General features: G+C 37.1%; 1 protein-coding gene across 7 annotated transcripts in view; it reads right to left on the reverse strand.

Moving 5' to 3' along the window:
• The window catches only part of CHD9 (chromodomain helicase DNA binding protein 9), an 87,175-nt gene that overhangs the window by 44,682 nt on the left and 17,942 nt on the right, over positions 1 to 24,551 (reverse strand). For 5 of the 7 annotated variants that reach the window (XM_039558617.1, XM_039558614.1, XM_039558616.1 and 2 more), the window contains exon 5: positions 7,362 to 7,699. In XM_039558617.1, coding sequence (XP_039414551.1) covers positions 7,362 to 7,699 — 338 coding nt within the window. Of the gene's footprint in view, positions 1 to 7,361; positions 7,700 to 8,507; positions 8,690 to 8,834; positions 9,527 to 24,551 lie in introns of those variants that run through there. The other 2 variants (XM_010396587.4, XM_010396588.4) reach the window with 2 other exon arrangements.

The raw sequence follows: 24,551 nt of genomic DNA on the forward strand, positions 1-24,551 counted from the left end.
ATGTAAGTCAAGCTGGAAGGGGTCTCTGGAAGACCTGTGATCCCTACTCAATGCCAGTTTCAGAGTTCTATTATGTTGCTCAGCGCAGTTAAGTTCCACTTATCTCCAAGGCTGACAGCTGGTAGGTACCTGGACGATCTATTCTAAATGTTGATCCTCTTTTGTGAAATGGTAGATTAAAACAATCCATAAATGCATGTTGCTATGTTAAGTAATTGTATTTGTGCGACCACAGCCTATTCTCACTTCATGCACAACTGTTTACTACTTTAGGCTCAATGGTCCTTGAGTATTCAAGAAGCACAATACTAAGGGATGTGGGGTTTACGCTGGGTTGCAGTGGCATCCATTGAATAGCTGAGGATTTTAAGGACCTTCTGTTTTAGGTCATAGGGATATTTTGTGATTAGACTGCTCTAGCTACATCTTTCCTTGCATATTTGTTCCTCTCCTTTTCTTAGTTTTAGTCCCTCCTTGGGTTCACCTCTTGCTCTGCCCCTGCAGTCCAACACACATTATCCTATTTCTGTCAGCTTTTGTGTCTTGCTTGGAGCTCACATTCCCTATGCCCAATAATTCACAAGCATCTCCCTGAAATTTTCTGAACATCTCTACATGCTACAGATCAGAATGTTTCCTCCTCTATATGGATATGGTGCCAGTGAAAGGAATAAATGCAGTTTCAATTCTTTCTGATCCAGTGCCCAGAATCACAATGCTCCTTGCTATCAGAAGTTGATGAACAACAGTATGGTGCTAAAGTCATACATTCCTATCAGTAAAAATGCAATCTGCTCATATTTTGGCCAAAAACTTCTAAAAAAATCTGCTATGTGAAAACAATGATTTTCAGAAGCTTGTAAACTGGATCAATTCTGTGAAAAATTTTCATTGAGCGAACAAGTTCTCTTGCCAGTTTATAAATTTCTGCATGAAAGCATAAAGATCCTTGGCTAAAATCCCTTTTTCCACCCTGAAACAAACTGTTCTGAACAGAAACTATCTATTCTGTTTCTATGAAAAGTTAACAGCACACTGTAGACATGGAAAAAATAATATCACCAGACTCCACTCCAATTTCACTTTCTCTTGTCTTTTTAAATTTAGATTTATCTTATTACATAACATCAAGAAATATTTCAACAATTAGATATAGTAGATTTCTTCAATACATATTTTCTTCTTCTATAACTACAAACCAAAGATGTTGAGAAACTTACACCACAAAAGAAGTTTAAAAAGAAGATTTCTCATGAGCCAGTATTACTTCTGATCCTCAGTGTAAGACTCCTACCATGGTTTAGAGCTACCAAGAACCACTATTTGAGAAGCACTGCGACTCCTTTCTTACAAATGAAAACCAGTAAGAAGAATGTGCTCCATTCCCTTTCTGTTTGATAGCTGAGAACGTGATGGAAACACTGTCAGTACTCTGAACAGCTTTAAAGCGATAAACACCTTCCAAAACCTTCCAAATAGTGAAAAAGGAAATATTAAAGAGGATAGAAAGAAAAAGGCAGCAAATATGTAATAGGCATGTCAGGAATAGGAAGTACATTTGGCCTTCATTGCATGCCTTTAATATATCATTTTACTTCAGTTTTCCCAAAACAGGAAACACCAAGTAACTAATTATTAGTGTCCAAAGCCACCTCTCAGATATTATCATTTGTAGCCAAAGCACTTTGTTAAATTACTAACAATAAAATTCCTATGTTATCAACAGTATTAGCAATTCTTTATCACTAGAAACTTAGCTAAAAATGTAAAGTAGAAGTTTCTTTGACAAGATACTATATCCTCTTGGATGAGACTTAATTTGCTGGTATAAAACCACTTTCTCTTATCCTTTTAGCATATAATACTACAAATAATACTACAACAAATAATACTAACACAGTAATATTAACCACTGTCTCCTTCTACAGTTGTATTTCAAATTAATAACTTCTGGACTGTGCACAGATTTTTAAACACTCCTAATATTCTTTTTGGAATTATCAGTCATTTCAAGCTCATACAATATTGAAACAACAATGCGAAATAACAAAAAAATGTTTTTTATTTTAAATTTATTTGCTAAGACCACACCACTTTGTATTCATACAATCTGCAGCAGAAACATTAGATGATGCCACTTAGACCCAGCTTATGCATCAAAACTACAACCTGGGAGCAGAGAAAACTTAACCGGAGTCACAGCTCAGAGCATGCAACAACATCCCAGAAGTATGGTCCAATCTTGAATTTATGTGCCATTTTAATAATGACACAAGTTAATGACCTTAAATGATCTAACAGAACTCAAAGATTCAGCGAGCACCCCTTCTTTCTGACCACAGACCTGGTCACCAGCATTTGCCTCACTGGCACGAAATAACAAAGACAACTGCCAGAATCTGCCTCCCAGGAAATTCAAGTCGTAGCTATTTACACTTAATACAGCATCAGTGTAACAAGTGAACCACCTCCTCTCCAGCCCCCCATCCCATGTCGGCTGAGTTGCTACCTGAGTTTATAAGGGTTTCAAACCACCTTAACATATCAGATCAACAAGCAAAGATTATCTGTAAGGGTCTTAGGTCCTCAAACTGCTTGTAAACAGTATCTGTGAGACCTACTTCAAGGTTCAAGACAACAAGCACAGTTACTCATTTGAGTAGTGCACAGGATCACATCCCACTTGCTGGATTCATTGCTACATAATTCAAAGATTAATGAACAAAATCCACCATTGCTCTTTTAGCACAAGAAATAATACAGCCATTTCTGGTAGCAGTTTTGAACTGAAGCACTACCACTCTGACGCAAACGTTTGTAAATTGAGTTCTTAGAATCTGGGGGATTTATTTATTTAAATTATGCAGTGATTAAGAAAAAAAATTACCTAAATGTATTCAACTGATATTGTCCTTTACATCATCAGTGCAGAGCTGTTGCTTTTCATCAGGGCTGTGATATTTAATTTTATGTTTGAGTAGGTGGGAATACGTTGAAAGCTATAAAACCTAAATGCCAATCTACTTTTTTGAACAAGAGAATGTTCACAAATTCATAATTCTTCACATCAAGTGGTAAGAAGTACACTTTTTAGCTTAAATATGCATCACCTTAGATGGAAGAAGTAGAATCAATTAGAAAAAGCTTGTAAATGGAAAAAAGTTCTATACAAATATATGGAAGGGTTTAAATAAATTCCTAAATGTCAATACACATTGGTAAATAGCCAGGATATGGAAAGTGGTTCTGCAGTCTGCAGAGAAATTGTAAAGCAAATTTTGAAGAATTAACTTAATCAGTAATCAATGCATAAAGCAAATTGGTTAACTTAATTTGGTAATACTAAATAAATTATACATACATTCTTCTAATAATTTCTGTCATAGCCTTACAACATTCTTGGTAATAATATAATTTAGTCATTAATCTTCACCAATACTTATGGCACAGAAATTTTACTAACCACTGAATCCAGTTCTAATAGACTTGGCTACAATTAATAAGCATTATTTCTCTGACTTCACAGCTCAGGGAAATTAAACCTTAACCCTCACCTTTAGAAAGAAACTACAGCCTGCCTAGAAAGTAACTGCTAGCAATTTTTAAGTAGCAATGATAAATTGGAATGAATCATGCTATATTTTTTTCCTGTACATGCAGATCTCAGAGGCACTAAGGAAAATATAAACAGTTAACATGAAGCCACCAAACACAAACTGATTGTGTTTGAGCAGCAAAGAACAGAAACTTTTCAAAAATCATCCTGCTCCCTAAATCCAGACACCGTAGTTAAAACTCATCTTGATCCCAGATGAGGGCTACTCAATTTCAGTAAAAGCTGTGCTGTATTACAATTAAAAACATACTTTTTTTTTTTTTTAAACAGATGGCTACCAGGCAATTTTATCAAGGTCTGTTCAGCAATTAGTGTTGCAGCTCTACAGGACAGCATTTACAGTTCAACTGTAACTCTGAAAATCCTCCTCAAGAGCAACACAGAACTGGCTACACAGACAAAAGCCCTGGAAGAGGTCGAAGTCTATGATCACAATCTGAAGAAGAGTTTGCTGTTTGAGTGCTGGGCTACAGAGGGTACCATTGTGCTTGTATTGAACAGGCTGTGCTTGCTGCGAGCACAGATGTGAAAGACCAGATTAAAACTCTTTCCCAAATATTTCAAGAAAAAAAAAAAAGGAGAAATTCACACATTCATTATTGTTTCAGATACTGTTGGCCTGCAAAAATGAAACAGGAGTCACCCAAAACATACATGTGACTTCAGATCTTCTCAAGCACACACAACTCTGCACCACCTCCCGCATTGTTCTGACACTCCAAATCCAAACTGAATCAACAGATTTAACAGTTCCTGCAAGTTAAATGAGTTTGGTATAGAAAAACCTGAATGAAAAGAAATGTATTCATCTGAGATGGACATATCACAATAGAACTCCTAAAACGGAACAGCAGATGCACCCAAACAAATTCTCCACTACTATTAAAAAGGTATACTGATTTTTTTTTTTTGTATTGTACTGTAAACCTTTACTGGCTCTAAGATTTCACTCATGACTATACTTCTTGCAGAAAAATTAGTTCACAATAGCTTCTAACAGTCTAACAGTTGGAAATTTGGGAATTGTTTACTTGATCTTTTTAAAACATGAGGGGACTTCAGGTTTTGTTTTCTGATTAAATGCAAGGAATGACATATATATATAAATATGTATATATATTTATAATATAAAGGTTTCCTCATTATTGAATGAAAAAGAATTTTAATTTTTTTCATCACCTTTTAAACAGATTTCAAAAATCTTTCTTTCCAAGGAAAAAACCTATGTCCATTGAACTGAGATCTTCCCTTCCCTTCCTCCCCAACAAAGCACTTGTCTTTTACAGGAGAAAATTTTAGCATAGCAAAATTTTCTCCCAAGATTCAGTCAAAGTTTATTTTAAGGTAACAAGAAAATCAATGGAGCAACCCACAGGCTTAAAAACCCAATCCTATTTGGACTTAAAAAAATTCCAAGGATGTGCTTAGATTCATTAAGAAATATTTTCTTAAGAACGAAGACAGGATGAAAACTCTGCAAAAGCTGTTTAGCCTTCTAAACTCCTTATTATTTAATTCTGGTTTTCTCTGAATAAAACAAATTTTATTAATCATACAATTTTTTTAACCATGGCTGAAAAGACAAGTATAGAGATTCTATAGCAATTATTCTGCTATAATATCAGCAGTTACATTTGCATAGAAAGCAGTTTGGTAAGATTATTCTTTTAAAAAAATCAAGGCCTTATTGCAATTACTGCTCTGCAAAATCACTGGTATATTCTTTGCTAAATAGTTATTATTTTACGTATTTATATCAATAATATACAATAGTGCTAATTCAACACAACACATGAATCTGTTTGGATACAAAATGAAGTATCTGGATGTCTCAAAGCACTTGGTTTGCTGCTGTCCGTCTAAATAAAATGGAATTCTGTGAATATGAACAGAAATCTGTAATATGTGGTTCTAGAATACTCTTCACAGCTCCTTACCAGGACCTGACTGCTGCATCTTTAGGTATGTATCCCACGTAATTAAAGCAATTCTTGGCAGCATGATTAAGTTAGCAGAGTGCTACTGGGGCATTAGCTGATTAAACTGGTAAATAATGGGGAGGCAAACCTTCACAGCTCAATGCAAAATTATGAAACATTGACCATAATTAAATGGGAGCTCCTCTAGCAGCTTGCAAGCACTTTGCATCAAACACAAACACCATGGTTAAAAACACAGTTTGAGAAATGTCTCATTCTCAACTGACGCCGTCTGATGAAATCCTGAAAACCGATCCTAAGTGTGCACAGCAAAGCATTTCACCAAGACAAAACTGAGTGCAGAATCATAAATTGAATGTAATAGTTTGCTTCTCTCTCTCTTTTTCTTTTTTTTTTTTCATTTAAAAACAGTAAAAATAGCATGGCAACTATGTAGTATATCATAAGGACAATCTTTTGGCAGGTTTTGTCAATTATCCAAAAGAATGAATAAAAACCACACGAAGAATAAACCACAAAGCTTCATGAAACTGACACTACCTAAACAACACTGTGTAAGTTCTCTGATTAGGTAGACCCACAAAATGTTTGTTATAGAACATGAATAAATTCAGAAACATGAAAGTGAAATCAACTTTGGAAGTACACATCCATAATCCCACCTTAAACTAGACAGAGAAAAAAAGAAAAGGAAGCACTACTCAGTGCACTTACAAGCAGCACCATATGCCAACCCATAAACAGTACAGAAAGAAATTAACACCATGAAACTTTATGTTAACAATGAAGTTGAACTTAGAGCAGTAACCTTCATACTACAGGATAACTACTCAAAACAGTTTACTTTAAACATGTAAGAAAAGCACTGATCTCTAGAAGAAAAAAAAGAAAATGCAGAGAAATAGGCCGATTAAAAGAACATTCATTTCTGCTCCATACATGAAAATATGCATATGTATATGAGACATTTAAATTTGAGAGATATGCCAGTTAATATTTCTGCTACCGCAAAAAGAGCATGGATTTAAGAAAAAAAAAAAAAAAAAAACCAGACTGTAGCTAAGATTTCCATTTCAAGTTCTGACTGACGTACTTAACATTGGAAATCACACACTTTCCTTTAAGAGTAAACAGGCAACGTAGGTTAGCTCTGGAGTCCCAAGATGAGCCAGCTCCTGAAGCCCCTGGAGCATGCTAACACCTAAAGCCTTCTGAAAGCTCCTCATCCCAAGGTATCCACCCAGCTTGACCCAGCTGAGTCTGCAAAAATTTTAAGAGGGCAGATTAAACTGATATGACCGAAGACTACAAAGGTCTTTGGATTTAATTTTTCCAATATGTGCTTTACTTTTGATACGCATGATATTTATAAGAGTATTCTCTTGCTCACAAGTTCATTAAACTTCCAATTTCTCCCTGTGCAGTTCACCAAGCACACTATATTGAAGCTACATGCCAAAATTGATAAAGACAGCATTTATAATCCAGAAAAACTTAGTTTGGAGTCAGACTTGACTACAACACTAGATAAAAGATACTTGGGTCTGTGCTTCAAAGTGAGTACAGAATATTTTAGAATATGAATTTAAAATAATTCCTTTCAAAAGGACACTCCTACAGCAATTTTATCTGAAGAGAAAACAGAGCATTCTTGTTCCTGAATGAGAGAGTCCACACATGGACTTAATCAGGAAGAATTTTGTGTAGGCAGTGGAGGAGAACATTTTATTATCAGTAAGCAGTTTCCATTTTAATCAAGGATTTACAGTCTGAAGAGAAGAGAGACAATGTTTTAATCTACTTACCCAATTTTTGTTTTCTCTTTAATTTTGGATGAGGAACCAGTTTTCGGCTTTTTGCTCTCCTTATCCTTTGGTTTGGATTTAACTTTTCTACCCTTCTTTTCCTCTTTTCCTTCAGCTGAAACACTGGGGAAGTTTTCAGGGCTCATTACTCTTGGAATGTTTCTCTCTCCTCTCTCTTTTGCCTTTGCAATTGCTTCAGATATTATTCGATTTGCCTTCTCTTGTTTACTTTCCGAGTCTGTTTTTTTCTTCTGCTTCTTTTCAGACATTGCCCTCACCTGGGTATTCTGCAACTTAGTATATGATCCTGAACCATCAGTCTTCTTGGAAGAAGGAGGCTGTAGCAAGAAACAAAAAGTAAATTAAATTCCCTTACTTTAAAAATATGAAGTACAAACATTTTTGATATAGATATACATTTTTAAAAATTGTAACTGCCAGGGACTTATGTGGACACAAAAAACGAGGAATTCAGTTTATACCACAGAATGGCGTGGGTTTCAAAATAACTACATCAATTGTTGGTTTTAAACAACCAATCCAAGTACTCAAAGACAATAAAAAATAACCTTCTGAAATTCTCTCAGCCTTCTCTCCACCTCTGTAATTAAAGAAAGCAATCCTAAACCTCTGCAGCATTCCCATACATTTGACACACACTTCCAACACCTTCAATAAAATATGAAAAAGCAAGGAGCTCCTGAAGGTACCAGCATCAGTGTTTTTGCCTTTGGTAGGATACCAGGACCACAGTTACCTTAAAGCAGACAAATGATCTACAGGACTAACTCAGTGATGAACACAACAGATGCTCGAGCAACACCAAGATTAAAAAACAGACAAAAGATAAAATCAAAACTAAAATTACACAGCTATATATCCATAAACGGACCAGAAAGCAGCATTTCTTTTATTTAGATCAACATACATTCCATGCTTTGGATAAAAGACGTAAGTTGGTTTTTTATTTTCGGGTTTTTAATGCCCATTTCATGGACGCAGAATTGTTTACGGGGCTGATGAGCCTCTCCTGCAGCCAGCCAGAAGACATGTTTTTGCTTTCCTCCCCTCCCCCTTTGAGGAATGGAAAGAATTTCCTTTTCAAACACAAAACCCCAGCAGATAACAGTTATGTTACGTTCTCACCCGTAAATGCGCCTCTGCCTAGAGCAGGAAGAAAAGCCACCAGGAATTTCCAAACACATTTTCTGGCCAAACCCCGTGCACTTCCCGGGATACATGTTCTATAGGTGCCTCATGGGCGGCGGGGGCGGGAGGCAGGGATGGGGCCGCTCCCGATGCCACCTTAAAGCCCCGGGGCTGGAACAAACAGCCGGACCCAGCTCGGGAACAGCTCAAGATGGCGATGCGGCTCCCGCAGCAGCAGCCAGTAATAAGGAAGGTTATTCAATCCCATTAGCCTTTTAGCCCAAAGAACCCCTCCTCCTCCCACTCATTCAGGCTCTCACTTACCCTTCCTCTTGGCCTCTTCACTGAAGACATTTTTGGCGTCAGACAAAGACTTGCCCTCCGCTTTTCCAGCACCCCCGGCAGTGCTCAGGAGAAAAGCATGGGGAGAAGATTGCTAAATGGCCTATTTAGCGAGCGGCAGCCGGGCCGCGCAGAGCCCTCCCCGAGCGCTCGTTCGCTTCAGCAGCATCCCCGCGCCCTGCCCGGCGCGCACCCGCCGCCCCCGGCCCGGCCCGGCCCCGCCGTGCGCGGACCGCCGGATCCCAACAAAGCGCGGAAAGAAACGCACAAAGCATCAAAAGGCATCAGCGCCAATATTAGCGCCGGTTAGACCCGCTCCCCGCGGAACTAGGCCAGCAGATGGTGCTACCCGTCATTATTCCATTAGGCTCCGCGTTTAACCCCCGCGGGGATCGGCTTTAACCCTTCCCGCTCCCCGCCCGCAGCGCCGCCCACAGCGGCTGCTCGCTCCCGTGGAAAACCGTGGGAACCGGGCGCTGTTCATCCTGGACCTCGCTGCACTGCAACCCTGCGGCTCCAGCCCCGGGGGAGGGCACGGGGGGGACAGCGGCCGAAGCCGAGCCTGTGGCCTCACAAACAGATTTTGCTCTCCAATGTACTTTTTGATTTTTTTTTTTAAATTATAATTTCTCTTGCATTTACTTCATTACTATAAGATGGCAACAGTGACTATAATCATTTGCTGACAGGCTTCCCTGCTTCCTACAGAAAATGGAAGAACTCCTCGGTTTTATCCCTCTGCCCCTGCCCAGACCTGCGGGACCCTGCGGTGGAGACCTCCTCGGGACACGGCTCTCTGGTAAGCGACTCTTCTTTCCCAGGCTGGCTTAAAGTGCTATTTTGAACAAATCAGACAAGTTTTAAAATACGTAAACATATGAAATAAAACCAAAAAGAAGATGGGGGTTTTTGCAAGGTTATTTAAAAAAACCCACAAAAACAAGAAGCTTTTGACAGCATAGCTCCATCCTAGCAATACCCTTGATTCTCAAAAGCCCACTCAAGAAGAATGAAGAAAGATCAGGACTTGATTTCTGTTTTGCTCAATATATACATATACCTTTATTTTGTAAGATATATGTTTTTCCACAGAAAATGTAAAATGTGGCAAGGATTTTGAGATTGTTAAAATTAGTCATTGCTTTAAAAGATAATTTCACTTCTATTTAAGATTGATTTCAAAATTAAGTTCCTTGTCCAGTGGAAACGCTAGTGGTACCATTACTTTAAATGGATTATTTTCTTAACAACACCACTTAAATTCAAGGATATTTCTGTAATTATGCAGCAACATCACAAGGACAATTACTACATTTTAATTTTACTTTTGAGAACTCTAGCCAAGACATTATGCTTACAGTAACTATAAATTACAGGGATTTATTATTTAGGGTTATTATTTCATATCTTAGTAAAAATGGTAAATAATCAACTATTTTGCATTTTGAGATCAGCTAAACAAAAAACCATATTCCTAATGTACCCTTGGTATTATTTCAACTATAAGCCAAATGCTACTAAATCCAGTACTGTTGGTCTGTTCTTGAACATTCCTGGGCCATTAAGAAACAAACAAACAAAAAAGCTTAATAATTAAGTAGGCAATAAAGAAGTGGTGGCTTTTTCGTGAATCCTTTTACAGTCTCTTCCTAGATATTTTATTCCTTTAAAACAAAGTTTCTTTGCTACATTTTCTCAGAGCTCAAAGCTGCTTCCCAGTTTATTCTTCAACAACATTTACTACACTCTTACTGTAGAACTGTGAGTATGCTGGACGAGGCTCCTCAATGTTATAATTCCTCAGGCTGACCCTCTGCGTCTTGCTCTGTACTATCCCTTCCGAGTTCTGTTTCCTGCACTGCACAAACATTAAGCTATTTGTTAGAAATCCCAGACCATGTTTTTTTTAAAATTTTGCTATGGCATTTGTAACCATATGGAAATGACATTCATGAAGATGCAGGAAGGCACCAGCCAGCCATTCTAAGCTAAATAAATCTGTAATGAAACCTTCATCAAGAAAGTCACCATTGTCACAAAAACCAAAACTGGAAAGCAAATGTTTTGAGATTAGAATATGAAACATGCGCTACAGAGGACAGGATCTGTGTGTACTTAGCAAAAAAAGCCATTTAATTCAGCAGAGGTCTTTTATTCTGGTAATAATTTCATGATTCAAAAATATGCACGCCTATAAAATGATTGAACAGTTATAAATCATCATGCACACTGAAAACCATTTCAAAAGCTACACAGCATCTACAAAAAAAAGGGTAAACCCCTCCCCCTCAGTGAGACAGAACGCAGATAAACATCCTAAAGAAATATATCCTCTCACCAATGGCTTATAAACCTATTCCATCTAGAATAAGAAAGAAATTTTTAACTGACAAACATATAGGAGAAGGTGAAAAGGAAAACCCTGAGGCGACCATATATTTAAAAACTCAAGATTTTATTTGGAAAAAAGGTTTGTACTTCTCACCATTGCAAAGATAATCATCCCAATATGAGTGAATGCAAAGCAATGCAATGTTGTCTTGAATCTCCACAGAGGGAGCTCCAGGGTATCGGCTGCTGCTAATGGCTTTGCCAAGCAGCAGCCGAGTGCAGCGAACAAGCCTCCAGTCAGTTCCCTGCTGCTCCACGCAATCCTGTGGGCAGCAGGGAAATTGGCAGGAATCACCTCAGATTCACACTACTGCTGCTGCCTGCAAAAGCCATTAGCAGCAGCAGGTATGGGCCCTGGTGGTGCTCACACCGCAGAGCTAGCCCAGAAAAATACTCAGGGAACAGCTCAGACAACAGCTGTAGAATTCCCCACACATGCCCTGATTCACAGCCAGGGGAGCATCTTTTTGGCACTATTCAAGGGAATTTGACATGCTGTCTCACAGGAGTAGAAGGTACCCTATACATATCTGAATGATTTCTTAGTTGAACTAATGTAAAAGCAGTCAAGTTACCAGGCAGTATCAAGAAGCAGAATCATGACAGCATCTTTTCAATAGCAGTACTCAGCTGAGGAGGCTTTTCATAGAAAGGCATTTCCTCCAACACTTTGTTGTGGTTGCATAGGACATGCATTTGAAGACCTTCACTGGCATAACAGTCCTTCCCCCAGCAAGGACAAACCACCATCCTCAACACTGAGAGACATCAGGTTTTTCTCCTCTAAAGCCTAAACCCATTTTCATTTTCTCCACAACAACAAATAATTCCTTCACATCCTCTGCATATCACTACAAAGGAAGCCCCAAGGAGAAGGTGAGTTTAACACTGAAACTACTTCTAACCTCCTGGAAAACCTTGCCAAATCCTGCCTTATCTGTTCCAATAGTAAAATATGGTTTCCACTGTAAGAACACCTTTCCTACAGTAAGTATGGCAATTCACAATAGAGTAGCATTACTTTCAATTCTTTGTGTGTACAAACCCTTTCAGACTAAATATCTCTCCTTAGTTGCACCCATTCTTGATATATTCTAAGAACTGACAATGTTTTTCTCTGAAATTTTAACAAGTCACACATTTGTGATTGAATTATACAAGGCATTTTATTGAAATAATGTTTTTCACTTGTGGATCTACTGACCACTTAGATTAGCTACAACTAAGAGCTAAATTATGACCCTAATGAGTCTAACAACAGAAAGCTAAGGTTTACATCTGCAATGCCCTGAGTGACTCTTTCACTCCTACTGCTAGCTGTACACAGCTGCAGGATGATGCTCAGAGCAAGTACTGTTTGCCTTGAGAGTATAACAAGTTCTTGACAGTCTACCAGGTCTTAAAGAAATCAAGATGACCTTGACATCAACTGCACTAAAAGCAGCTAAAATTAGCCACCTGGAAACTTGATCTTCATGCATTACCACATCACCTCTGTTCATGTTTATTACTAAACAAGGCATCTTTTTGTGCATGTCAAGTCACCAAAATAGTATTAATATCAGAACCATAGTACAAATAAATAAATTGCATGACTTAAAATATCAATAGTTTGGGGACTTTGTCCAAATTAGCTTCTCATTTTTTCACATTATAATCACATTAAAATTTGAAAACTGCAGTTGTTTTTAACTCACTCTTAAAGGTATATCCATTCATCATTTGCATTATAAAATTGTATTTAGGAATGCAACTTTAAAAAACCCCAAAAGCATGGACTCAACTCAGTGATTTCTGAATTCCATTCTAGCACTCTGAACTTTTTTCCTCTAGAACCGTCTGCAAAAATAATTCCTCTAGTGATTTTTTAAATGGTGGATTTGTAATTAAAAAGTACATCTATTAAAAAAACCCAAAACCTCACAGCTTTGACAGAGTCCATCTGTAGAAGACTACTTATCATATCAATGTGTGTCACCCCACAGGCATGCAGAAAGGCATCTCCTTTGCTGTGTGGCAATCCCAGCAAAAGATGACATTTTCTTTAGACAGTACACTGAAATGAGATTTTGCAGTAAATCAAGCTATTCCTGCACAACTAATGCGAAGATCACCTAAATATGCAACAGGGTTTCTTTTCTCCAGAGAGAACTCCCCCCAGAATTCCTTCTGAACTGCTTTTTATTTTCTTGTTCAACAGTTGCCCCACACCATCTGCTGGGATTGCTTCACAAAGCCAAGAGCACTAGCAAATGAAGATCTGTGGGGTTCTATCATTTTTCCATTTTCTTTGGTGCATATATGGAACTCTTAAGAGAGCCAGTGAAGCATTCCGAATTGTGGTTCTTTCAATATGCTGATAATACACTTCTTTCTTTTTCTAGCTTATTATCACTGTTAATGAATGTCTCAGTATTTAAGGGATACAGAATTTCAAGACACACATATATGAAACCTAACCCAAATTAAAATAGACATTTATTTAAAAAAAAAAAAGGAAAAAGATACCAAGTGAGAGTCCACCTTTTTCATCTTCCATACTTGTTATCTATGATGTTGGTAAATGAATGGCTAACAATTACAGCACTGTGGCCAGAAAACAGTTTTTATCTGTGTAACAATCACTTCAGAACACACATCTGCGATTTGGGATGTGAATGTGATTTATGCCTCACAAGGCATTTAGCACCATGCTTATAACCAAATTTTAAATTTCTGTGGAAATGAAAACACTAATGGAAAGGTCAGCAACCTTAAACTAGTCACATTTCTAAGATGAAACATGCACCTGTTAGCACGTCACACTCTCTCTGGGGTGTTGTTTCACATCTCAATGCTACAGAGCCCAGTAATATATCACTAAACATGTTTTGCCACTAATATAGTGACGAGAGCATAGCTGTCAGTAGTAGCAGCTTCTTAACCAGTGACCTCCCCTATCATTCATGGGGGGAAGATCAAGCCATGTCCATGTAAGCAGCTGCTAACCTGGGCATGCTGCAGAGGCAGCATCAGAAGTTACAGAATGAGTCTGCAGCACACATTTTGCTTCCATTTGGAAGAGATTGTTTGAAGAAAGTATTTTGAGGCTCAGTGCCAAATATCGTTAGAATTTTTTTCTCAATATTTAGTAGTGGTATAAAAACGTGTGTGTAGTTTGCACTGTAACTCTTAAAGGAGGCACTATGTAATGGAGCATACTAAATTGCCAGGAAATGAAAGAAATTGAGAACTTCATCCTGCTTGCTCTGCCAAGCTGCTGCTTTTAATGAGTTTCAGTTTTCAGTGGCTTGATGTTCTGTGCCCATCATGTACCCACTTCTCTTCAGTTCCAGTCTGAAATGTAAGAGCTATTTGGATAATGGCAGACAATGCCAACAAAACCCACTGCCTCAGCAAAACTTCTCAGTGCTCTTTTTCACATGCATGGCCAGGAATACTCAGAACCTGCATTGGTCTAAGCCTGATGCAGTGCACACCTCATGGTGCACTATGGGGTGGGGTCCCCACCAGCAGAATCACTGCACTTACCATGAGAAAACCATGGGCTCCTGTCTATGAAAAAAATGTAATTATCATATTCAAGGCACCTGGTGAATGCACCATTGAGTTACTATACCCAGACCAAATTCACAGTCATGCCATACCTCTACCTTCAGATCTTCTACTTTAATCTATTCTAAGGGTCAAAATGGTCTAGCAAAACCTTCTGTTTCTTTCTTGCATTCTTGCCTAATCTTAACTTTACAAATTTTGCAATTACTTGACTGCTTAAAAACCAGAGTTGACTAAACTCTCTACTCTATAAAAGGCAAGTCAGGTTTCAGTTCACTGTTGGAAACAAGTCTTATGTGGGCATCTGGAAATAAATCTGTAAAATACTTCACCAAATAGTTACGGACAAGAAAAATCAAGCAGATATTTATGTTTTAAAGAGTAGTCATTAGGGTTCAAAATCCCCAGATAAAGCTCTAAATCCACTGAAATCTAACATCATCCAACACCTTCTTGGAAGTGGAAGGTACAGATAAGGGTTTGCCTTATCTGAAACACACATACACATGCCTGATTTTACAACTGGAAAAATGTATTTAACATGTAAAAGCCAGGTAGCTTCTATCCCCAAATTTTTTTCAATGACCTTCTTAAACTCCAGAAAAACATAACATTAACTGAAACTGCTCTAATTTAAGGTGACAAAATCTTTTAAAGTGATGATGTAAAGGTAAAATAAAGAATTGACTGCAAAAGTCTTCAGAACAGAAAACAAAATTGCAACAAACTCAAGCTGAATTTTCACAAGTTGTCACATACCCACCCATGTTTTATATGGCCACCACTTTTGTACGCCCCTGAGAAAGTTATTTTCTCATGTTCTGTTTTTCCTTACCAACCAGAGAAGACCAGAAGAAAAAAACCCACCCAAACATCAAGAACATCACATGAAGAGCTTTTTATTCCCATTAATCCCAACATCCAAGATAGCTTCAGCATGCCTGTACCAATCACACTAAGAAACCAGCACAGCAGCCATCTCTCAGCAAGAAAAAGCAACAGGACCTTAAAGGTAGTTGGTTCTTGTCAAAACTTAACTTCAGTTACAGTGTTCCTTCCCTCTACATCTCTCATGGAAGTAGTCTTGTAAGAAGACATTATGATTGAAACAAAGCCCACTTTCATGCTTAGGAAGTTTACGACTGTCAGTTTTTCCTTCCACTATCCCCCGGTTCTCCCACTCTCTCTCAGTTTGTTATCAGCCCAGATTCAGAAGGCATTATGGGTGTGAAGGGTTGTAAGCTGCACAACCCTCCGTAGTCTATTCTTGGTGCTCTTATGCTACTTGGAGGTGTCACCAAGGCTACTGAAGGGATGAGAGGAAGGGCAAATGGGCAAGAACTCTTCAGAAGCAGCAGGAAGCTGCCCACCTTTTGTCTGAATGCCTCACTTCTGCAAATACCTACAGAAAGGGAACTCGGGCTAGGTCAGAGAAACAACCACACATTGAACAAAACACAGAGGTAGATTTTCTTCCACAGCATGCTTTAAAAGCCTAATTTACCAAATTCTACTCACATTTTGTAGTACATTGAGTGCAATGGTAAAATACAATTCAATTAAAAGCTAAGTGAACCAGCTTATTCAAAGTATAATGGCTCCTGGAAAAACACTGCAATGGATCATTGTCTTGGGCAGTCCCAGGAAATGATCCTATGATAATATTGGCAGCCTCCTTTTTAATTTTTTCTTCTTTTAAAGTATGCATTTTCAGTGCTTGTTTGTAGCAAAACAATTAAGTATTGTGAATGATGACAGATGTGAAAAATAAGTATCATTTGATTAAGAGGGAAATACCAATCATGAAAGCTCTTTAAATCAAAACAGATTGCATATTCAGAAAGGCTAGCACGTAGCATCTCTGTACAATAATTTTATTCCCTAGAAGCAGTTAAAAGTTTACTTAATCTTTGAACATGCCTTTTTGTTATAGTATTACTTGGTACTTTACAGAGTATCCAAAGTGTTTTAAATGTTCATAATTTCAGTGAGATTAAAAAAACCCAGCACTTAACACTAAAATATATATGACAGAAATTGGGAAAATTATTTTTAACATCAACAGCTGGGGAGTCACTAATATCAGTACTGACTGCACAGCATATTTCCATTTAAATCAAAGAGGGGGCATATTTCTTCCACTTCAATTCAAACTAACTTACATATTTTTTGTTTCAGCTTCAATGAACTACTTTAGCAGCTTTGTATGCCAGAATCTTCAAGACAAAAGAGTACTTTGGCATTTTTGCTAACCTAATGAAACCACTTCCCTTGAATCTAGTTTTCTTAATTGAATATTCATGAACAAAATCCTTCTCCCTAGTTAAGGAGTTAAACAAGATGCCTAAAGAAAAAGAATTTATCAAAAAGGGTGATGGTTCAAACATAAGAAGTCCCAAGTCAGAGGATACTACTGGGGAACAACCGTTTGATTTCAGGCAAATGAAACCCAAAAAGCAAAAAACCAAACTGTTTTTTCACCAAAAGTCTCCTATAAAATTTCTAGAGAAAGAACATAGCATCCAAGAGCTTCATAAGAATAACCATAAAATAACTTTTTGGTAGGGATCAAACAGAAAAAGTTGCAAGACAGGTCTTGAAAAGTTACTGCTATGGTTATGCATCTAATCTCAAGTGAGTTTGTCTACTAGCAAAAGGGGCAAGACTAGATCCACTGTAATGGTTAAGAAAACAGAAATTCTTATCTTTAACAGAGCTGAAGTCAGCAGAAACTGCCACCAACACAGAACAGGGTGACAGCCTGGTTAGAGACCACAGTGTGCTGCCAAGGGCATCCCCAAGCATGATCATGGAGCAGGAGCCCCTTTGTACCTCTGTCCCCAACAAGCAAGGTTGGGTCAAAGCCTGTACACATTTGCAATCAAACCACGTTAAGTCAGAAAGCACATTGGGCTGGCACCATAAAACACATCTCTTCGTGTAGTGTCGGGAGTTGATCAGATTTCAAACACTACATGATTGCACGTCAAAGAATCCTCCAAAGGATGATATAAATAGGAGCTACAATACAGACACATCAAAATAAATTTGCCTAATCTATTTTAAAAATTGTTCTTACTGAACTCAAAGACAGTAAGACACACGTCTGGTTTTGTCACTCAGATGTTCCTTAAATAATTTACCTGCCTTCCCTGACACAGCTTGGGTTCTCGTAACAGCTGGCTTCTGCTTTTAAGAGTTGTAAGGACCAAAGTTCCTGCTACAACAAAGTTTACACATCAGGCTGAGCCATACCTAGGCTTCATGGACAACTGCTGCAATGAGTTAAAGATAAACAGTGCACATGTACAGCATCTTCTTATCCTTCTGAGGAATACAAACAGGTACTGTAACCCATAGCATGTTGCAAGTCTCAAAAAGTGCAAGAGCTATGCTTTTCTTGTGCGTTTGCTTAAAATACTATTAAAGAAATCTCTGTATTGTGCTACTCATAAAAAAATAAGGTACGGCAAAACAATTCCTTTTAAGATTACTTAAGATTATTTTTAAAACCTATCAGTAGGGCTATCTTTTTGAAACAATGCTTTAAACTCTAAGAAAATACACAAAAATCTCAGAACCACAATATTTGCCATGTCTTCTTTAACATTAAGGCTAACTTCTCTTTTCTTTCCAAGATATAAACTAAAACTAAATTGTGAGGTCATGAATGTCTCTTAAAAGAGGCCTGCCTACCAATGTATGAAACTAATTCGGGTTTGCAGTTCAATATTCTGCTCAACAGCATTATGTGCACATATATGATATGCTATTAACATTGAAATTATTTTCAAATGGGGGCTAACTCCTGAGCAGGCAGTATGTAAAAGATAGGAACAATTTCAGGAGATATAAATTAAAATGCTTGCTTTCACAGTAAGATATCAAGGGAACAAAAAACTCAAGTAAAATGCAAGCCAAATAATCCACACAAAAGAAAACCTGCCACATTTATGAAAGAAAAATCAATCTCTGCTACAAATTACACAGCTTTCAAAAATGTAAAACTTGTCATCTTTTCTAGCCTAAAGCTACATTCCTAGCTTCATTTATCATGCTTACTCAAATCAGCATTAGAATTCTCCATCTCATCATCCTAAGAAACCCACTAATTTATATTTATTAGCCTTAAGAGTTCCCAGATTCAATCCACTCAACACCTGATGATAAACACTCTATTAGAAATCTGTGTAACCAGGAAATTGAGGAAATTTTTTCAACCTGATAATAAACAAAGAAAACAATACCTCTCCAGATGTAGGAGGCTGTTTGATAGGCAAAGTGCTGGAAATTGCTTTGATCTATCTATATATTTAGAATTAACATAGTACCTAAAAGATGTTGCAAAACCTGAGTGCACAAAACACACAGACATCTGGACAAAAGCCACATGAATTCCAAATGTACTTCAGATTCTCTGGCTTCAAAATCGTACTACTGGCTAACATCTTTACAAGTTCTGCTTCTCTTTCAGTAGTAATGCTTCACTAACACTTCATAAAGTGATGATTTTCTACAAAATCTACAAAATGTCTCAAGATAAAATGCTGCTCTGGAAGTTTTACAGGCAACAGTATGTTTGAAGCCACTCAAAAATGCCGAGTTTAGATAATAGCGTTAGTTAAAGCAGGTAAGTAGTTACTGGAGCCAATGGACAGTCTCACAGGGACTCCACTTGCACTCTCTTTGCATTTAACACTGCAGGCCCAAGCACAATTATTTTGCCTGTACTGCAGAAAATAATGTTTCTCACTCCTTCCTCTCTCACAGAATGGCTGAGGTTGGAAGGGACCTCTGGAGATCATGTAGTTCAACCCCCTAGGGCAGGCTGCAAAGGATGGTGTACAGACAGTTCTTGAATAGAAGGAGACTCCAGAAATTCTATGGGCAGCCTGTTCCAGAGCTCTGTCACCCTCACAGTGAAGTAATTTTTCCTCATATTTAGATGCAAGCTCCTGTGTTTCAGTTTGTGCCCCTTGTTCTGTCACTGGGCACCACGGGAATGAGTCTGGCCCGTGCTCTTGACACCTTCACATATTTGTGTGCATTGCCCCTCTGGTGTTTCTATGCAACATGATCCTGTGCAACTGAGAGAACTAAACCAGGCCTTGTATTCTGGAAAAACACCTTTGACAGAAAAAGTGCCAAGTTTCTCTGTACCTGAAGGAGTTTCCCAATTCGGTTCATAGCCCAAACGTTGCATTAACACAACACAAAGTGAAATAGGAGCTTTTTTCTTTACACTATTTTTTTCCCCATAATTTATTATAGTTTAGGCATATATTGAAGATAACAGCTTTAACAGCCTATAGAATGGGTTGCTGTCTTTAAAAGACAATTCAACATGGGTTTTGTTTCCTCTTTTCTCTGTAATTAGGTACCCCTTGTTCCAGACACTAAAATGGCACAATTACATCAGTACTCTCCCATTAATGAATTGCTTTATAGTTCTTCAGTGTTAACAAGACACCTATTTGCAAACAGTTATTTAGATTATTCAACCACACTTACCCTGCATTATCATTAAAAAAATAATGTCAATTTAACTTATTTTTATCAACTAGTCTCACCTTGCTATTTTACTCCTGCAATTTGACCCAGCCAGAAGCTTTCTTCCGATGCCTGCCATCTGTTAACTGCTTTTTACAAAAATGCTTCTCTTTTGGCACATTTCAAAGACAATTATAGCAGTTATTTAATGTGTGTGCAATTATCTCAGGAAAAAATATATTACTATATTATGACAATCATTTTAACAGCAAGTACTTATTTTTAAAGAGGAAACATACACAAAGAATTGGACAGCCCAATTATTTGACAAGTGATGAAGGTTGAGAGAGAACTTCTCAAGAAAGGTTTAAGAAAAGCATTAGTGATAGCAAAAAGATCCAAAAAATTGGGAAAAAATTTAATTCTACTCAACAGTAATTACTAACAAACTCAAAGCTTTTAAAACTGTAAAACAATTACTCTGGCACATTTTCACTGTTCTGAATAGCCCAGCAATTTTTGTCTTGCCCTTACTACACAGTTTTATTTTGAAAGCCAAAACAGGGGAAATGAAAATGCAGACAATAAATATTATACTCATCAGTAAATGTGTTACAAATTTATCTCACAAACATGTACTTTCTTTCCCCAACTTACACAATTTGCAATTTTAAAAAATAAAATGTTTAAAAGGTTTATATAAAACATATATAATATATACAAAAGCAAGTGCTTCATACATATTCAACTATAAATAAAGCCATTGAAAGACTGCTCTTTTAATGAGTAATATGTTACTGGCAAAAAGCCATAGATTAATACTGAAAACATTTTATATACAGCTATAATTTAGAATTTCATTCCAGGAACTGCACTACTTAGGCTCAGAGATGCTGCCCTACTCTTCTCATTAACTCTGGGCATTTGACATAGCTTTGCCATGGTCACTCCCACCTGTTTGTGCAGGTTTTTCTCAAATCACAGATATAAAGCAAAAAACCTGCAAAATATTGCACATTGGTCAGTGGAGAGATTGATTTCATTACTTCAGCATGGATGATAAACTTATTATGTGCTGGGAATTCTGCTGCTTCACTGTGGTACAGGATTTAAGTTCCTATGAGGAAGGTAGAAAATGTTCTTGAGGCACAGAAAACTAAATCCAGTGCATACAACTTGCAGAAACGCCTAAAAGGAAACTTCAGACAAAGATTTACATTTGTTAATATGATGTCACCCATAAAATTGACCCTAATTAAAGGAACAATATAAATACAGTGAATATGCTTAATGGGAGCTATACCAGCACTATTAAACACTTTAGGAAGAATAAGCATTTAGGGCTTTTTTGATCTGTGAGTTGTTCTTAGGGGTATGAAGGTTTTTTTTACATACCAAAATTACAAGATATCCAAATTCTTACTGGATACTATGATTTCCAATCATAGAATCATTAAGGTTGGAAAAGACTCCCAAAATCAAGTCCAACCTTCGACTTGATGCAAATATGTGAGGTGATGCAAAGTAGGACAGATTTTGAGATGTGTATTTTATTATGCCCAGTCTCACTGAATATTGCACTGCTTCCCAAGCCACATGCGTATAGCAGCACCATAATTTTAAAATCTTGTATTGTACCAACACTTAGGAGCCATATCCTACAAACTTACTACGCAAAATAGCCAGTCTCTTCTACAAAGAATTTCTATATAGTATGATCAATTCATTAATTTAAAATATTCCTCATTACAGGCTTACTTAAAATTAACCATACAGAATGTAAGAAATACATTCTACTACTATACTATATCTATACAATATAGTGTGTATATATATATATATATATATATTTATATATACACACACAAATACTATATCCTTGATTTTGATACATCTTCCATAACTGCATATATATCAAGTAGATGTCTGGTTTTAGATCTCACAGCTAGTCAAGAAAGCATATCACTGCTTACTGTGTGTTTCTCTCATAAAAACTTCACAGTCCAAGATTGTATATACAAGTAGAACAGCAACCATTGGCAGGATAAGAGTTTTACAAGTGGAGTAATCCAAGGGATACATGTTTACAATGAATTTAGAATTGTTATAAAAGTGCCATCTGATACCACAGTCAGATATGAATGGCCTGTGACAACTCAGGACGTCTCAGCAGCACATAAATCTGCACTTGGATCTGGTGAGAGTTAATTCCCTCTCTGATGATATGCTCATATATGAGGTTATGCCATTCTGATATATACAGATGTCCTGGGGTACAACACCACCCAAGCAATCATCTATGAGGTTCAGACTTGGCCAAACTTTCAATAAGGGCAAGACAAATTCTTCCAAAAAAATTACTGTCATCTGTTTCTATAAAAGAAGTGGTAGGACAGCTCCAGGCTTGGAGGCATAAAAACACTTGCATGTTTCAAGTCAGTTGTTACACAAATTCATGAATACACTGAATTGTCAAGTTAGTTGCCAAACTTTAAGTCACAAAAAGGAAAAAAATTAATTATGTGATTTCAGAACTAAGACCATCACCTCATCCTATAGCACTTTATATTATTAATGAAATACTATTTTTCATCAGTATATTTTTCATTTTCATATTATTTTTAATCTCAATTCCTCTGCTTTCATGTGCGCAGCCAGAAGACATTAGAACACTTCTTACAAAATAACATACACAGTGAGACAGCTGTAAACTTCTCTTAGGACAGTTTATACTTCAGATTATCTTTCCAGCAGTTTATGCTTCACATTATTTTTCCAACAGTTTATATTTCACATTATCTTTTCAACTTCCTGTTTCTTCTAAAGATGTAAAACAACGTTGAAGCCTTTTTTCATCCTTCTGGAAAGCGAATAGATTATTTAGCCTTAGCAAACTCAAACCAGTTATAAGTGGAGTTAAAAGATCAGAAGTCTTGCATCAGTCAAAGCTAAGGCTACATGATTCTTCAGCATTTCTCCACTTTACTTTCTGTTCTCAAACTAACTCTGATGAAAAATGCATGATGTAAAATTAAGGGTGCAATTTATTTACAATTCTAATCTAATTACAGCAGAAAGTGTATTAGCAGCATAAGACAGTCTTTTTAATTCTGCAGCATTATTACACCAAACAGATTGTATTAATTTTTAAATTAACTTTCCATCAAAAGAATAACCATACAAGTAAAAGTGTTATGAGTATGCTTGCTCTCAAATACTGAAACAAGTATTTAATATTCTTCCTTAATTTAAATAACCTCAGTCTAGCTACAGTTAAAGATCTTTGGTTGTCTAATATTGGGTCCATTCCAAGACCTACAGTTCATTAACTATTTCATAAAATAAAGTTATTCTTTCTGGGAAAACCTCAACCATTATCAAACTGAAACTGTTGGGAAAAAAATTAAATTCACTAGTAATTGTTTCTTCAATATGCACTAAAGCCAGTATGAAACACTGTCTTGTTAAAAAATTAAAAGCTTACCTTAACTACTACATATGTAACTTGTCAAAATCCCTTCCCGCCTGACTCCTAGCCTAAAGCCAACCAGTTTCAGGAAGATCAAAACTCCTTCCCCCTTTACCCCACCTTCTTCCTCCCTGGCTAAACTGCACACATTTGTAAAAGCTCTAACAGAACCTACTCATCTTGAACTTGAAATTCTAAAAAGAGATCAAAGAATAGAAGTGCGAATTACAACTAAAGCCCCTCTTGGAATTGTAGTCAGTCAAAAGACAGATCTGAAACACTTCAGTAATTGCCATACTTTTCCATTACTATTCATACTACATACTCCACTGATTTAAAGAGGCTTCTACATTGTTTGCTTCTGTCAATCCCCCATCTGTACATTCCTCAGCAGTTTGACAGCTACCACTTCACAACCAGTTTCTGAAGGAAACATTAAACATCTGTCTGACCAGATAAGGTCAGAATCTAATTTATACAATTTATTGCATACCCCAAAATAATAAAAACCAAACCAAGCAGTTTTATAACTATCTAGTTTCTGGCAGTTTCATTTCAAAGAGGAAAAACACTAAAATTTTAAATACTGCAAAGTTGCTTTGTTTTGACACCATGATAAAAACAAAACCGAACCCCTAAAACTTTAAAGGCTCTCCACAGATCTCAGAACTTTCCCTCTATTCCTTGTTACAAAGCAAAGTACTAAAATTGATGTCAGTGAGATGTAAGCAAGTCTAAAAAGGTTCTGACAAATACAACACAAAAGTCACAGCACTGCAAAGTTCTATTAGACC

The sequence above is a fragment of the Corvus cornix genome, chromosome 11, assembly GCF_000738735.6.
Source record: "Corvus cornix cornix isolate S_Up_H32 chromosome 11, ASM73873v5, whole genome shotgun sequence".
NCBI classification, from domain to species: Eukaryota; Metazoa; Chordata; class Aves; order Passeriformes; family Corvidae; genus Corvus; species Corvus cornix.